The sequence below is a fragment of the Aotus nancymaae genome, unplaced genomic scaffold, assembly GCF_030222135.1.
Source record: "Aotus nancymaae isolate 86718 unplaced genomic scaffold, 86718_ANA_hifiasm-v0.15.2.pri h1tg000014l, whole genome shotgun sequence".
In the NCBI taxonomy this organism is placed as follows: domain Eukaryota; kingdom Metazoa; phylum Chordata; class Mammalia; order Primates; family Aotidae; genus Aotus; species Aotus nancymaae.
Genome location: NW_026988425.1, coordinates 49,441,080 through 49,458,120, shown reverse-complemented (window position 1 = coordinate 49,458,120; position 17,041 = coordinate 49,441,080). Strand labels below are relative to the sequence as shown.

At 40.5% G+C, this 17,041-nt stretch overlaps 2 protein-coding genes across 3 annotated transcripts in view; one reads left to right on the top strand and one right to left on the bottom strand.

The window, feature by feature from the left end:
- MTREX (Mtr4 exosome RNA helicase) overlaps positions 1–8,265 on the bottom strand; it is a 109,684-nt gene extending 101,419 nt beyond the window's left edge. The window contains exon 1 of the mRNA XM_012457304.2: positions 7,924–8,265. Coding sequence (XP_012312727.1) covers positions 7,924–8,057 — 134 coding nt within the window. The 5' untranslated portion in view covers positions 8,058–8,265. The remainder of the gene's footprint in view (positions 1–7,923) is intronic.
- Positions 8,141–17,041, top strand: part of DHX29 (DExH-box helicase 29) — a 54,661-nt gene continuing 45,760 nt past the window's right edge. The window contains exon 1 of one of the 2 annotated variants that reach the window (XM_064375979.1): positions 8,141–8,665. In XM_064375979.1, the coding sequence (XP_064232049.1) occupies positions 8,485–8,665 (181 nt within the window). In that variant the 5' untranslated portion in view covers positions 8,141–8,484. The remainder of the gene's footprint in view (positions 8,666–17,041) is intronic. The other variant, XM_012457303.3, reaches the window with a different exon arrangement.

Below are 17,041 nucleotides of genomic sequence, written 5' to 3'. Positions count from 1 at the left end.
ATTTACATTACAGGAATAATATCCCTAGTCTATAAAGAGGTCCTAAAAATTAAGAAGAAAAGGACCAACTATTCATTTTTTTAAAGATGAAAATTGAAAACAATTCACAAATAAAATCAAATAGCCTGTGAACTTATGATGCTTTGCTTCATTCATACAAAAAGAAACATAAATTAACACAAATTGAAATACGATTTCTCATCTATCTCATTGACAAAAATCCAAGTTCAATACACTTTGTGAAAAAGCCCATGAAGTATTCTCACACATTACTGTTTGTATCAACTTTTTATTGCTGTTAAAACAAATTACCACAAACCAAGTGGCTTAAAATGGACCCCCAAGCCCTGCGAAGTCCATGGCCTGTTAGGAACCAGGCTGCATAGCAGGAGGTGAGCAGTGAGCAAGCGAGCATTACTGCCTGAGCTCTGTGTCCAGTCAGATCAGCAGCAGCATTAGATTCTCATGGGAGCTCAAACCCTATTTCAAACCGTGCATGGGAAGAATCTAGGTTGCACACTCCTTATGAGAATCTAATGCCTGATGATCTAAGGTGGAAGAATTTCAACTCGAAACCGTCCCCCTACCCCTGGTTTGTGGAAAAATTGTCTTCCATGAAACTGGTCCCTGATGCCAAAAAGGTTGGGGACAGTTGGCTTAAAATAGGACAAATTTACTATTTTATAGTCAGTAAGAAAGAAGTGCAATATAGGTCTTATAAGACCAAAATTAAGGTGATGTGTTGGCAGGGCTGTGTTCCTACGTGAAGGCTCTGGGAGAAAATCCATCTCCTTGCCATTTCCACTTCTAGAGATCACCTACATTTTCTGGCTTATGACCCCCTTCCTTACCCTTTAATGTCAGTCAGAATCCTTCCAATGTTGCTATCTTTCTGGTTCTCCCTCTTCAGCTACCTTCTTTCACTTTTAAGAATCCTTATTATTACATTGGGCCCACCTGGATAATCCAGAATTCTCTCTCCACCTCAAGGTGATTAGCAGCATTAACTCCATCTGCAACTTTCTCCTTTGCCAAGTAACCTAACAATTTCAATTATTATAGGGATAGGAACATGGACATCACTAGGGGGCTGTCATTGCTACCACACTGTTGAAAACACAAAATGGTACAATCTCCTGTGGAGAGTAATTTGGCAACATCTAGCAAAAATGCCTACTTAGTTACTCTCTTTGACCTAGTAATTCCACTTCTAGGAATCTATTCCAAAGACAAAATGGCAAATAACAACAAGAAACAGACTTGCACAAAACAGACATTGTTCCATCATCTGTAACCGCAAAATACTGAAAATAATACCATGTCCATTCAGAGAACATTGATTGAAGGATTGCAACTATGCAGTTGTTAAAAAAAAGATCTCTAATATCAACATAAGATGATCTCTTAGTCAAAATATTAAGTAAAAAAAGATGAACCGTTTTTAATGCTACCTTTTGCACAAAAAGTGAAAAATGGAGAAAACTGATAGACACACATGTACATACAATTTGATATTTTCAAAAAGAAATGAGACAAAGTGACTGGGCGCGGTGGCTCACACCTGTAATCCCAGCACTTTGGGAGGCTGAGGCAGGTGGATCACAAGGTCCAGAAATCGAGACCAGCCTGGCCAACAGGGTGAACACCCCGTCTCTACTAAAATACGAAAAATTAGCTGGGCATGGGGGCGCACATCTGTAGTCCCAGCTACTGGGGAGGCTGAAGCAGGGGAATCACCTAAACCCAGGAGGCAGAGGTTGCAGTGAGCTAAGATCGCAGCATTGCATGCACTCCAGCCTGGCAACAGAGTGAGACTCCAGCTCAAAAAAAAAAAAAGAAAAAGAAATGAGACAAAGCAAAAACTAAAGGTAAGGGAGGAAATAAAGAAGGGGCAAGGATGGAAGCAAGAATGTACTGTTTTAAACTTTTGATTTTGGAACTATAAAATCTTTTACATAACTTCTTAAAAATTAAACTTAGCAATTCTTAAAAACTGTAAGTACACTGAAACAAACGAACACAATAAATATCAAATTAGTGGCATAAACATTTAGAGAAAAGAACTATTACTGAGTATTTTCACTGTTACCATGACATATTCTGAGGGCAAAAGGAAAAAAAGAACCACAAAGTGCATTCAATATCTTATTAACAGCAAAATTATTATTTTTAAACTATTATAAGTATATATAAGCGGACCGGGCGTGGTGGCTCACGCCTGTAATCCCAGCACTTTGGGAGGCCGAGGCGGATGGATCACGAGGTCAAGAGATCGAGACCATCCCGGTCAACATGGTGAAACCCCATCCCTACTAAAAATGCAAAAAATTAGCTGGGCATGGTGGCACGTGCCTGTAATCCCAGCTACTCAGGAGGCTGAGGCAGGAGAATTGCCTGAACCCAGGAGGCAGAGGTTGCGGTGAGCCGAGATCGCACCATTGCACTCCAGCCTGGGTAACAAGAGTGAAACTCCATCTCAAAAAAAAAAAAAAAAAAGTATATATAAGAAAAAGTTTAATTATGTAATTGTCAGGAGGAATGAGGATTTTCTTTCTTTTTTTTGAGACATGTCTCTTTGTGTTACCCAGACTAGAGTACAGTGTCATGATCACAGCTCCCTGCAGCCTCAACCCCCCAGGGCTAAAGTGATCCTCCCACCTCAGCCTCCTGAGTAGGAGGGACTTCAGACACACACCACAAGATCCAGCTAATTTTTTTTTTTTTTTTTGGTAGACACAGGGTTTCACCATGTTGCCCAAGCTGGTCCCGAACTCCTGGGCTCAAGCGATCTACTTGCCTCAGCCTCCGAAAGTGCTGGGATTACAGGCATGAACCATGTTTCTGGCCTAGAAATGAAAAATTTCAACAGAAACCAGAAACAATACATATATAAAAATCCAAAAAGTTAAATAAAAACCCTGTGATATTAACCGTACTGGAAATGTCAGTATAAATTCTATTTTTTATAAAAACAAAGATTTCCTAGTTCTTTGTACTGTAAAAACCTAAAAGCAGTGAAATCTAGTAGCACCGTGTACCCTAAGCACAAAATAACATTTTTCACTCTAAGAAACTGGAGACTCCTTAGAGATATGGCTGATTCCAAGTCTGGGACTGAAAGTACAGTGAGTCCAGAAAATCCAGAAAGTACCTAAGCTATCAAAGACTGATGATGTCTTGTTAAAAAGACACAAGAGCCAACCTAAAGAGCGCTTACTGATATAAGATTGGAAATTCAAGTTTCAAAAAACATAATGGAAACAACTCAAATGTCCAGTAACAGATGGAGGTATAAACAAATATGGTATATCCATAAAATGGAATACTATTCAGCAATAAAAACAAACTACTGATATACATCACGACTGAGTCTCAGAAGCACTATGTTGAGTAAAAGAAGCCATATAAAAGGAATACATATTGTATTTAAACAAAATTCTAGAAAATATAAGTTCTACAGTGACAGAAAGATAAGTGATTACCTGGGGGCCAGGGTGGAGATAGTGATGTATTAAAAAGGGTCACAAAAAAACTTCTGAAGGTGATGGAAATGTTTATCTTGATTGTGGTGGTTTACTGCACTTCAATTATACTCCAATAAGAGGGAGGGAGGGAGGGAGGGAGGGAGGGAGGAAGGAAGGAAGGAAGGAAGGAAGGAAGGAAGGAAAGTGCAAAAGAGTAAAACATCAAATATATATAAATCCACTCATTCACCACGAAACTAAACATAATCATACAACCATGTTAGTCACCATTGAAACTTTCTTAGGGCACAACTCATTGCTTTAAAAACTGATAAAGGATCAAGAATTTATCCTGCCTTTTCTTTATGAGCTGTATTTCAAGGTAAAGAAACAGCTGATGAGACAATGCCTTTTTTAATAGGTGGACTCCAGGTAATAAATGCAGAAGAGAAATGATAAAAACAGAAAACCACCACTGGCAAGTACTAGTGAAATAATGGTTCTACGCAATTATTAGTAGGTGCTAAAGCCATCATGTGAAAGGTTGCTAAGGAATCAAGGTGACAATATTTTCACCAACTTGTCAATCTGAGAGCAGTAGAATATTCTGACATTATGATGTAATGAAATAGGAAATACACTATGAAGTACTTTTATCTGAGACAATTGAACCTGAATCTAATCAAGCCACTAGATCAGAGCAGTCCAGTATATATACATACATATACAAGCTCCAAGCTGCATATGTAATTTAATAACCACATTTAAAAGGTCAAAAGAAACTGTAAATAAATTTTAATACCTTTCATTGAACCCAATATATGCAAAATATTATTTCAATTATAATCAAAATTAAAATCAAGGAGATAAGGATTTACAATTTTCATATTAACTTTTCCAATTCTGGTGTGCATTTTACACTCACCGAAAATCTCAATTCTGACAAGTCAGATTTTAAGTGCTCAACAGCTATGTAAGGATAGTGGCTATTACGTCACAAAATGCAGCTCTAGGAATGAGGACAGATTACAGAAAATACTTGAGGATACAAGAGCAAGTTAAATGACAGCTTAAGAAAGCAAATCCAGGATTTGGGAAACTCCACAGGACAGATGACCTGGTTTCTCCCCTCACTCATCCTTCCAAAACAGAAATCAAAGGCAGAAGGAAAAAAGAGGGAGGCTGTTGCAGCATAAATACTTAAGGGATATAACAACCAAAACAGTGTAGGGGTTTGTCTGAATCCTGATTCAAATACCAATGATCAAAAAACACCCTTGAGACAACTGGGGACATCTCACTGCAGATTCAGTATTCAACAATATTATTGTCAGTTTTGTTGGATGACATGAATACTGAAATATTTAGGGAGAAAAAAAGATGACTTGAATTTTATTTTTAAAAAAATATAGGAATAGATCGATCATGACTTGATATTGGTCAACTGAGTTATAGGTATATGAAGCTCTTCATACTGTTTTATATATAATATGCATAGTTTAACAATAGTCATAAAGTTGTTTTTTTTTTTTTTTTTTGAGACGGAGTTTCGCTCTTGTTACCCAGGCTGGAGTGCAATGGCGCGATCTCGGCCCACCGCAACCTCCGCCTCCTGGGTTCAAGCAATTCTCCTGCCTCAGCCTCCCGAGTAGCTGGGACTACAGGCGTGCCATGAAGTTTTTTTTTAAGTGCTCACTGGCTGGGCACAGTGGCTCACCCCTGTAATCCCACCATTTTGAGAGGCCATGGTAGGAGGATTGCTTGAGGCCAGGAGTTTGAAACCAGCTTGGGCAACATAGTGAGACACCCATCACTACAAAAAATTTTTAAAATTAGCCAGACATGGTGGTGTGCACCTGTACTCCTAGCTATTCAGGAAGCTGAGGTGGGAAGAATGCTTGAGGCCAGGAGTTTGATATTACTATAAGCTGCTAAGCACCAGTGCACTCCAGCTTGGGTGAGAAAATGAGACCCCATCTCTACAAAATAAACAATTTTTTTAAAAAGCAACCACTTGGTCTAGAATACTAAATAAAGGGCAAGTCCCTCTAAAGTTCCATGATTTGCCCTCCTATGTGACACAGATCAGATGAGAATCACACTGTGCATAATGTTAATATGGCCATTGCAATTAGGCAAATAGGATTTTTTTTTTTTTTTGAAACAGTGTCTCATTCTGTCATCCAGTCTGGAGTGCAGTGGCACGATCTCGGCTCACTACAACGTCTACCTCCGGGGTTCAAGCGATCCTCCTGCCTCAGTCTCCTGAGTACAAGGGATTACAGATGCCTGCCACCAGGCCCGGCTAACTTTTGTATTTTTAGTAGAGACGGTTTCGCCCCGTTGGCCAAGCTGATCTCTAACACCTGACCTCAGGTGATCCGCTCACCTTGGCCTCCCAAAGTGCTGGGATTAGAGGCATAAGCCTCCGCTCCCAGCCAGGATTTTTGCTTAAAAATACCCAGAAAAATACTCTGCTAGAAGTGTTGGTAGTAAACAAAGCCCTTTACGCTACTACTATTCTGTTTTCTTATTTCTCTTCTCTAATATTCATTTCCTAATTAAAATGTAAATTAGATTTTTATTTCCTCTTTTCACAAGGTTGTCAAACAGCTTACCCAACTACACTGCAAATCAAACTCATTTTACCCTAGCAATTTTGAGGTAAAGTATATACTAACATGGCAAATTATATATGTATTATCTTCAGAATATCATAGTTGCCCATTCAAACACTCTAGCAACTACTATTATTTCCTGTCTTGAAAAAAATAAAAATAATTGGTCCTCCATTTTCATTTTCTCTGAAAAGCTTCCCCAAACTCTCCCAATGCAACTAAATGAGAGTAGACTATTTTTCCACTTTGTTCAAATTACTTATGCGACATTTCACACTCCAGATTTTTCTGTTATCTCTGTAATCTCTCATTTAGGCTTATGCACCCTCTCCACAAGTTCTAAGTGTCACTTACTTTCCCACAGGGATCTCCACCGCAAGGAGACCAATTCAAATACATAGCTCCAGTCCTGGGCTCTCTCCAAAACCCTATTAAAACCACCCAGTGGACATATTCCTATGGATATACTACTATCACTTCACATTGTCTCAAGCCAAATTAATTTTATCAAAACCTCTAAATGCCCTATTTTTTTCACCCTGATATGCAAAGTAAACATCTCTTTGACTTCCTTTCCCTTGATTTCCTTAATTAACGAAGGCCTGTCCATTTTTTCCCTAACATGTTCCTTTTCATTCCTCTGCCACAGCCTGAGTTGAGGTTCTTTTCATCTTTACAACCAGATAACATAATTTCCTAATTTACTTCTTCTTATGAGTGTCTATCCTCTTTCCCTACATTATTATAGTACTCTGCCAACCACTGCCAAATGAATGTTCCTAAACTATCATTCTACTTATCCAATAACCTTGTTCAACAGGGTTTTAAAAATGAAATCGAAACTTCGCTGCTTGATATTCAAGGCCCTTCATGATCTCAAATCAGTGTATATTCCCAGGCTTATCTCTTGTAGTCCCTCTTGCCCAATTTGTGCTCCTAAAACAAACAAAAAAACTTGGCACTATTAACATACAATTTCCTCATCTCAGACTATCATCTTGTATGTAAGCCTTCCTGAAAGTCACAAATAGGTATCTTCCTTTCTTGAACTTTTATAGCACTTAACTGTATATACCATTCAAGTCTATCACTTCCTCACCTATACTGTAACTCTTTAATATGTACCTGTTCTATCTCTTCCCCTACACCGAAAACTCCTTGAGAACAACATCATGTCTAAACAGTCCTGTACACTTTCTGGTTGCTGTATGCATCAGTCTAAACATATGGGTAGGGTCCATAATTTTTTTTCTAATAAACTCACGATAGATAGCATTTATTAGTGATAGCTAGCTAAGCACCGTTAGGCACTTTACACGAATATCTCATTTAATCCTCACAACACAACCAGTAGTAGGCACTATTATCTCCATTTTACGGAAGAGAAAACTACATCTTGGAGACTAAATGTCCCTTCTCATGTTACTATCTGCCCTTTCCTCTCCAAATCAATTCAAATCATTTTTTTCTAAGCTTTTCCACCCTTTACTCAACTAATCATTCGTTTTGTTTATTAGCAACTATGTGCCAGGTGTTGTGCTGGTGCTCTGGGTACAGAATCCAGAAGATAACCGCGAAGAGGAGGATGGAATCAGTAACAACGACGTAAGGGAAGTGAAGCAGACCCTCACGCTGCCTGCAGACACCAAGAAACGCCAAGACCCGCGCTTCCCCGAACCAACATTATTTCAACCTCTCCAACTTTTTTCTGGAACCCCTTCACTTCCCAACGCCACTCAATGTACACTTCACTTTCTCGCGCTCTTCCTGCAAGCAGTGTTTTCTTCCCTAAGCACCGAGGAGGAAAAAAATAAAAGCAACAACTAGAACATCTTCCTTACCCTGCCTTGTCTGCAGACCCTGGAGGCCCCTTCCATTTCCCTTTCTCCTTTTCCTTGTCTTTTTTGGTTCCCTCCGTAGTGGTCGAATCGCCCTCGAACACGCTGAACAGCTCATCTCCGAATGCGTCCGCCATCTTTCAGAGCAGTGAGAGTGAGTCTCCCTCCTACCCACGATGCCCTGCGACCACACAGGCAGTGACGTCCCGTGAAGGCTCAACAGTGGCCCGCAGGAGACAAAAGTAGTCAAGTCGCACGGCCGACGAAATATTCCACAGACGTTTTTTGTTTTTTTTTTTCTGCTTTCCTTTCCTTTCCGACCTAAAGTGGGTAAGCTGCTTAGTGGCTAAAGACCGAGAGCGGCGTGCTGCAGGCCGCTGGCGACTCAAGGAGGCGGAGCCTGCTGAATTAGACCAATTGCGAGGCAGCGGTCGACCCGGCCCAAAAAGCCCGGATCGAAGCGCAGGGTGGCTGTCCCGGAGCCGGGGAATGTAAAGAGCCCTCGTTGACTGTGCAGTGGTAGCGCCGGGCCCTGGGCCGCGAAGGATCTGCCACAGCTGCAACATGGGCGGCAAGAACAAGAAACATAAGGCTCCGGCGGCCGCGGCGGTCCGGGCCGCCGTGTCTGCTTCCAGAGCTAAATCTGCAGAGGCTGGAACTGCCGGGGAGGCCCAAAGCAAGAAGCCGGTGTCCAGGCCGGCCCCCGCCGTCGCTGCCAGCTCCAGGGAGCCCCGAGTCAAGCAAGGTACGAGGGGTCCCCCAGTCTCTGGCTGTCTGCCCTGAGACCTTGCTGCTTGTCCTGAAGAAGGGGCCTTAGAAGCCGGGAGGAGCTTCGGGCCGAAAATTTCTATCTCCAGTACTAGAGCTGCTAGCTCCCCATGGGGTGGTTTTGGTTTAGATTAGTCTAAGCTCTTTGGGCCTCCAAAATTCTGACAGTAGCCCTGTTGCAGCCTGGCATTTCCCTTTGAACTCACATTTTCCCCTCTTCTATAAACAATTGAATTAGCTCTTGTTTCAGCAGGGATCCATCCTGAGCACCCTCTCAGCCTGCTAGGGTAATGCAAAGACGAGTACTGAGTGGAGTTCCTGACCTCCTGGTGCCAGCCAGCCCCATTTTTTGTCTGTTCTTCGTATCATTTTCAGCAACAATCTAGTGTTTCCATGTGTTCTGGAAAAATCAGTACTTAATACAAATTACAGTGGTTACACACTGGTTACATAGTGTAATCTATTGTAAAATTGTCGGCGCTGGTTTCTGTAGCCATGCATTTTTGCTTACTGTACAAATTGATTTGACAAGTGAACTTGTAGATGGCCGATTCCTGCTGCACATGAGCAGACAACTGTTACGGTTTAGTTCAAAAGATGAATAATTATATTCTGTTGTGTTCTGGTCGGGTTGTTTGCTTGTACTTATTGAAATATTAAAGAAATATTTGCTGAGCATTTGTGTGTATATTCGCAAATATTTACTATTATCTGATAAAACGTGAGGACTGTGATGAGCAAAGTAGAGAAATCACCTCATGGAGCTTGCCAGTCTAATGTCAGAGAGAGCATTAACTGATAGATAACCCAGACAGACATATACATTGCCTTATAATTGATAAGTGCCACAAAGAAAAGCCGGAGAAGACAGTTTAACAGGGTAATCTAATTTTTACTGGGGATGAGCTGATATCATCTCTGGAAAGGTAACAGTTAAGCTGAGATCAGGAGAATGAAAAGGGGTGAAGCATGGCAGAAATTAGTATTCCAGGCAGAGGTAATGAACATCATGTATAAAAATCTTGAGTCAGGAAAGAGCTTGGGGCTCCTGAGGAATTCATAGAACATAAAACATTGCCAAAGGAGGAAAAGAGATGAGACTAAAAAAGTAGGCAGTGGGCCGGGTGCAGTGGCTTACGCCTGTAATCCCAGCACTTTGGGAGGCTGAGGCAGGCAAATCACGAGGTCAAGAGATCAAGACCATCCTGGCCAACATGGTGAAACCCCGTCTCTACTAAAAATACAAAACTTAGCTGGGCGTGGTGGCGCGCGCCTGTAGTCCCAGCTACTTAGGAGGCTGAGGCAGAATAATTGCTTGAATCTGGGAGAAGGAGGTTGCAGTGAGATCACGCCACTGCACTCCAGCCTGGCGACAGAGCGAGACTCTGTCTCAAAAAAAAAAAAAAAAAAAAAATAGGCAGGTACCAGACCTTTACCTAGAAGGTAGAAACAGTTCTTTGCCCTACAATTTATTGTATTGTTTTAGCTACAGAGTTAATATGCTTGTAATTATAAATACATAGAATTTCTCCTTGACAACTATGGCAGTTTTACTCTGTGGATCAGCCTCTTTTTTACTTTTCCTATGTCTTTTACTGACATTCCTCTGAATTATTTGAACTTTCTGGTGGTCATTTGTTGTATTCTTTGGCTTTCCCTTCCTCTAGCCCCAAAAATGTGACCCTTTCTCAAGGTATCAATCTGTGACAGTATAGTTCACTCCTAAAGCCCTTCTAGGAGTGTTCATCTATTTCAGTTACTTCTGTCTTTTCCTTTGTAGATGGCCTGTCTTCCAAGCTCAAGTCGGCAATTTGTACATTTACCTGGATCCTTTGACCCTATTTTTTGCAAACATCTCAAATTTAACAGGGCTAGTACTAAATACTCTTCTTTCCCCAAACTAACTTTTCCTTCAACTTCCTTGTTTTTGTTTTTTGATATTTCCCTTTTCATTTGTGTGATTTACACCCCCGTCTAGGTACTCGTGAATTCCTGGAATACCAGCAAAGTCTTTTAATGGACTCCATAGCTTTGCTCATTTTGCCTCTTCCAGTTGGTCTTGCATATCAACATCAGACTGGTCTTCCAGAAATGCTGCTTTGGTCGTAGCACTTCCCATTTCTTCCATGGCATCCTCACTGACTTTGTAATAAAATCCAAATCATTTAGCTGGCTTCTAAAACTCTCTTTCTAGCCTTTTTACTAATTCCTCTATTTAACTATAACAAATCTGGTGTATTTTCATTTCTCCAAATGGAGCTCTTGACTTTCTCCTTCCTCATATTTATTCTTGCCATTTTTTTCTTCATGGAATGCAATCTATCCCTAACATCATGTACCAAAACCTTAAAGTAGCCATTTCAGATATCAACTCCTTTTAGAATTTTTCCTGCTATTCACAACTTACATATCATAGTTGTTTAAACCATTCTTTTGATAGTTAGGTCTTGCCTTATGGTATGTAAAGAATTATACATTTTATGTATCCTACACAGTTACAGGAGTTAGGAACTTTTATGGATGTGCATTAACATCTCCCCAATTTTCTGCTCCAGTGCTGTGCATATCGTCATGAAGAAAATGTCTTGGGTAAGTGGTGAGGAAAGTTCAAAGGAATTATTAAGACCAAGAAATCAAGAGAAAAAAACTAGAGGTTATCTGCTGAATTTGTACATAACTTTTTGGTTTACTTTTAATATATAACATATAATAAACCTATTTTGGGGGAAAAAGTGGAAAAGTACTGTGTAGTTCTTAATGTAGATGTAATGGTTCTACTCTACTTCCATCCCTCCTTATCTTTACAATTTGAAGGATTGTACACAGCACAGCTGGTCAAAATTGTCCTCTATTATAGAGGTACAAAATCACCAAATGGCTTGCACAATTTGGGGTATTCTTACCACTCTTGTTTTTTTCATTTCATCAGTTTATCAAAAACTTTTTGAAGAGGCTGAATAGGGAGGAGGGAGGGAGAGGTTCAGTATTAAATAGGGTCGTCAGGAAAGGAAGGCATTATATAAGAAGGTGACATTTGAGCAAAGGAGGTGGGTAAAGTAGTTACACAGATGACTAGGTAAAGAGCCTTCTGGGCAGAGGGAACAGAAGGGCCTTGAAATGCAAGCCTGGAGTGTTCTAGGAATAGCAAGACCTTTGCCCATCTTTCTTTCCCTGTCCTCCCCTTTGCCTTTCTTTCTTTCCGTTCCTGTGCTTTTGCCTTAGAAGTGCCACTTCCTTAGCCTAATTATAATTAGCTAAGCTGCTTTATGATGGTATGACTGAGACCAAAATAAGAGGTTCAGTAATTTAAGTTTTCTCTTCCAACCAAGAGGCTTGTGATTCTGAAAAATCCTTGAACCTAGTTGAGGCTTAAAATTTTAAGAGGGGAATAAGAATGGATGTCCTAAATTTATAAAAGCCATCATAAATTTTTTTTTAGGGTCACCAAAATACAAAAAGTGCTATGAGGAACAGAAAATAGTGACTTGGTAAAGATTATATGGAGGACAGGGGAAGGGGTCTTGGTTTGGAATAGGAATAGTTTCCCTTAGAAAACATTTAAACTGTGATGATCTGCAGGGTATTTGCAGCAGTAGGAACAACAAGCCTAAAGACCCTAAGGTGGAAACAAGCTTGACAGGTTGTAAGAAGATAGTTCTGTGTGGCTGGAGTGAAGAAAGGAAGTGTTAAAAGGTGGCTGGAGGTCTGGGAAGGAACCAGAGCAAGTGCAATGGGAAGTGGGGGCCAGTGTTGGTATTAAGTAGAGGAGAAACTTTAGCTGGTTTATATTTCAAAATGATTAGTCGGGTGGCTCTGGCAGTGTGTACTTCCTCACAGGCCTTAATTGCTCAGATTACATCAATTCACCCTCATCTATTCTCTTGGCACTCTGCACTTCCCCTTCATAGCTTATTTGAGTAATTAGTTGCTTACTAATTATTTACTCTTCCAGAATATAAGCCCCATGAGGACAGGGACTGGATCTGTTTACTGCCAGAGTCCCTGTTTGGGTCCCTTGCCTGATTATCCTTTCTGCAGATGTACACACTGTTGATCAGAAGGGAAACAGTGCTAACAACTCAAAGTGAATGTCTTAGTCATAGTGGGTCATTAGCATTGTTGTTTCCTTTAAAATACAGTATAAAAAGAATATGTAGCGAAAGAAAAGCATATTGGGCAATAAGAAACTGATACTTGTTGATATATATATATTTTTTTGAGATGGAGTTTCACTCTTGTTCCCCAGACCGGAGTGCAAAGATGTGATCTTGGCTCACTGCAACCTCCACCTCCCAGGTTCAAGCGATTCTCCTGCCTCAGCCTCCCGAGTAGCTGGAATTACAGGCACGTGCCACCACGCCTGGCTAATTTTGTATTTTAGTAGAGACGGGGTTTCTCTGTGTTGGTCAGGCCGGTCTCAAACTCCTGACCTCAGGTAATCCGCCTGCCTCAACCTCCCAAAGTGCTAGGATTACAGGTGTGAGCCACTGCACTTGGCAATTTTTTTTAATTAGCTGAGTTATTTTGAGGAAATCACTTAGTTTGTGCTTCAACTTTAATGTAACAAATATTTTTGAGAGCCAACTACATATGTTGCATTGTTTCATGACCTTTCATTTATAAATTTGGAATTCATAATACTTTGCCTTGGAGATATTGCATACTAACATCCTTACTTCCAGTCAGATTTCCAATAACTTCCACCATCTGAAACACAAAACCAAAAATCGTAAAAGTCTCTAAGCAATAGGGAAAGCAGCTGTCATAAATCTTATGCACTTTACTTGGAAAAAGTGAATGTGGCCCAGTGAATGTTGAGCAGGATTCCTTAATTTCTCTGATCATTTTTCAGAAACTCGGCTCCTTATTTACCCTCTGGAAGTTTGCAGTATACGCCAACTTCAAGGAAGTGATACAGTTGAAACACTTAGGTGAAATATTTGGAGGAGACAAATGAGAATTTACTTTAATCTTTTCAATTAGTAAATTAAAAATAAAACCAACACCTTTTTTTTTTTTTGACATATGGTCTCACTCTGTCGCCCAGTGGCTCACTATAACCTCCACCTCCTGGGCCCAAGCAGTCCTCCCATCTCAGCCTCCCAAGTAGCTGGGATTACAGGCACAAGCCACCACACCTAGCTAATTTTTTTTTTTTTTTGAGACGGAATTTCGTTCTTGTTGCCCAGGCTGGAGTGCAATGGCGTGATCTTGGCTTACTGCAACCTCTGCCTCCTGGGTGCAAGTGAGTCTTCTGCCTCAGCAGGAGAATAGCGGGGATTACAGGCATGCACCACCACACCCGGCTAATTTTGTATTTTTAGTAGAGAGAGATTTCTCCATGTTGATCAGGCTGGTCTTGAACTCCTGACCTCTGGTGATCAGCCCACCTCAGCCTCCCAAAGTGCTAGGATTACAGGCATGAGCCGCCGTGCCCAGCAGCTAATTTTTTTGTATTTTTTGTAGAGATGGGGTTTCACCATATTGCCCCAGCTGGGACCAACAGCATTTTGGAAGGAATTTACAGTCTTACTCTTGTCAGTAACACAACAACTTTGAATTGTTTCTCAGTGTAATCTTGGTAATGAACCGCTCATCTATCTGTAACTTTTTAAAAGGGTTATAACGGGGCCTTTTGATGTATTTGGGGACCTTTAAAACTGCATGCTAAATTTGTGCACAAGCTTACTATAATTGATAAGACCCCCCCAAAAATGGTTAAAGACTACTAAATATATACTCTCCTTTATGACCACTAACATGAATTTATGAGAGAGATTACTAGAATTAAGGTAAAGTCTGAGACTAGAAGATAAGGAAACTAACAATATAATACCAGAGTCGTTATTATCTTTTTACATATGCCAGATAGCCTTGGGTACCTCCAATATAACTATAGCACAGCAGTAATTCAGAGAACCACAGATGTTCCTCTTTCAAACTGCCCAGATGTACAAGTTAATTTCAAGTAGTTATTCTCAAAAACTTCTGTTCTTTTAAAATATCTAATTATATTAACTACTATTAAAATGAAAAACAAATGTAACCTAGCAGAGACCAAAGTCTTTGACTTTAAAATCATAAGAACACTTAAATTTAGTGTTTAAATGTCTCAAAATAGGAAAAAATACTTTTGGATTATTCCTTTTTTTTTTTAGATGGACTTTCACTCTCGTTGCCCAGGCTGGAGTGCAATGGCACGATCTCGGCTCACTGCAACCTTCTGCCTCCCAGGTTTAAGCAATTCTCCTGTCTCAGCCTCCTGAGTAGCTGTGCCACCGTGCCCGGCTAATTTTGTATTTTTAGTAGAAATGGCCTCCCAAAGTGCTGGGATTACAGGCATGACCCACTGCACCTGGCCTGGAATCATTCTTATACAGCAGTGGTTCTCAAAGTGTGCTCAAGAGGTCCTAAGGAACCCTGAGACTTGTTTGGCAAGAGCTCCATGAAGTGAAATCTGTTTTCATTAATAATTCTGAGATGTTATTTGCCATTTTTGATGCTCATTTTCTCATGATTATACGGTAAGGTTGTCCGGCGGTTACATGATGTGTAATGTTACAGCAGATTGAATGCAGAAGCCAGATGTTACTAACTGAATCTTTGTGTCCTCCAAAAATTCATATGTTGAAACCCTTATCCCAGTGTGGCTATATTTGGAGGTAAGGACTCTAAGGAAGTACATAAAGTTAAATGAGAGCATAGGGATGGGGCCCTGATCTAACAGGATTAGTGTCCTTATAAAGTAAGATACCTAAGAGCACTCAGTTTCTCTGAGTAAGCACAGAAAAAAAAGCCATGTGAACATAGAGCAAATGGTGGCCACCTACATGCCAAGAGAAGCCTCAGAATGAAACCTACCTTGCTGGTACCTTAACCTTAGACTTCCCAACCTCCAGAACTGTGAGAAATAAATTTCTGATGGTGAAGCCATCCAGCACTCTGTAGTATTTTCTTGTGACAGTCTGAGCAGACTAAGATACCAGACATTAAAGAGACTTACAAAAAGGAAAATTTTTTTTGTCTTGAAAAATATAGTTACATTTTATCAAAAGCATTATTTATATTAATGTAACAGGTTTATTTTTATTAATATTATTTTGTTGAGTTTTTTTTGTTTTTTTCTGAGACGGAGTCTCCTTCTGTCACCCAGGCTGGGGTGCAGTGGCGTGGTCTTGGCTTACTGCAACCTCGGCCTCCTGAGTTCAAGCAATTCTCCTGCTCCAGCTTCCCAAGTAGCTGGGATTACAGGCATGTATTACCATGCCCAGCTAATTTTTGTATTTTTAGTAGAGATGGGGTTTTGCCATGTTGGCCAGGCTGGTCTCAAACTCCTGACCTCATTTGATCTGCCTGCCTCGGCTCCTAAAGTGCTGAGATTACAAGCATAAGCCACCGTAACTGGCCTATTATTAGTAGTAGTATTGACAGGGTCTCACTCTGTCACCCAGGCTGGAGTGCAGTGATGTGGTCACAGCTCACTGCAGCCACTACTACGACCTTGAACTCCTGGGTTCAAGCAATTTTCCTGCCTCAGCCTCTTGAGTAGCTGGGACTTCAGACATGTGCAGTCTACCACAGCTGGATAACTTTTGTAGAGGCAAAGTCTTACTATGTTGCCTAGACTGGTCTCAAACTCCTGGGCTCAAGTGATCTCCCACCTCAGCCTCCTAAAGTGCTGAGATTACAGGCATGAGCCACTGCATCTGGCCAGATTTAGTATTTTTAGTGAATTAATGAATATTTAAAACTTTCCCTTTTAATTTATAATATGATAAGTATGAACAGACATAGTCCACATAAAGAAAAACTATTTGGATCCTCAGTAATTTTTAAGAGAGTAAGGGGTCATGAGACCAAAAGTTTGAAAATAATATATATTGCTTCCTGGTTATTCATTGTTAGAGGACTGAGACTATATAGCGTTTCTGTTCACTGAAACAGACTTAGCAACTTCAGTGGGTTGAGTGAGTAGTGTCCCCCTAAATATTCATGTCCACTTGGAACCTCAGAATGTAATCTTATTTGGAAATAAGCTCTTTAGAAATCTATGGATCTTGAGACGAAATTATACTAGATTTAGGATGATCCCTAAATCCAGTAACTAGTGTCAAGAGAAAGGAGAGGGAGATTTGGACACAGAGACAGGGAAGAAGGCTGTGTGAAGGAGGAGACAGAGACTGGTGTTATGCTGCCACCAGAAGCCGGAAGAGGGAAGGAAAGATTCCTACCTAGAGCCTTCAGAGAGAGCATGGTCCTGCTCACATCTTGATTTCGGGCTTCTACCTTCCAGTATTGTGAGAGAATACATTTCTGTTGTATTCAGCCATGAAGTCTGTGGTGATTTGTTAGG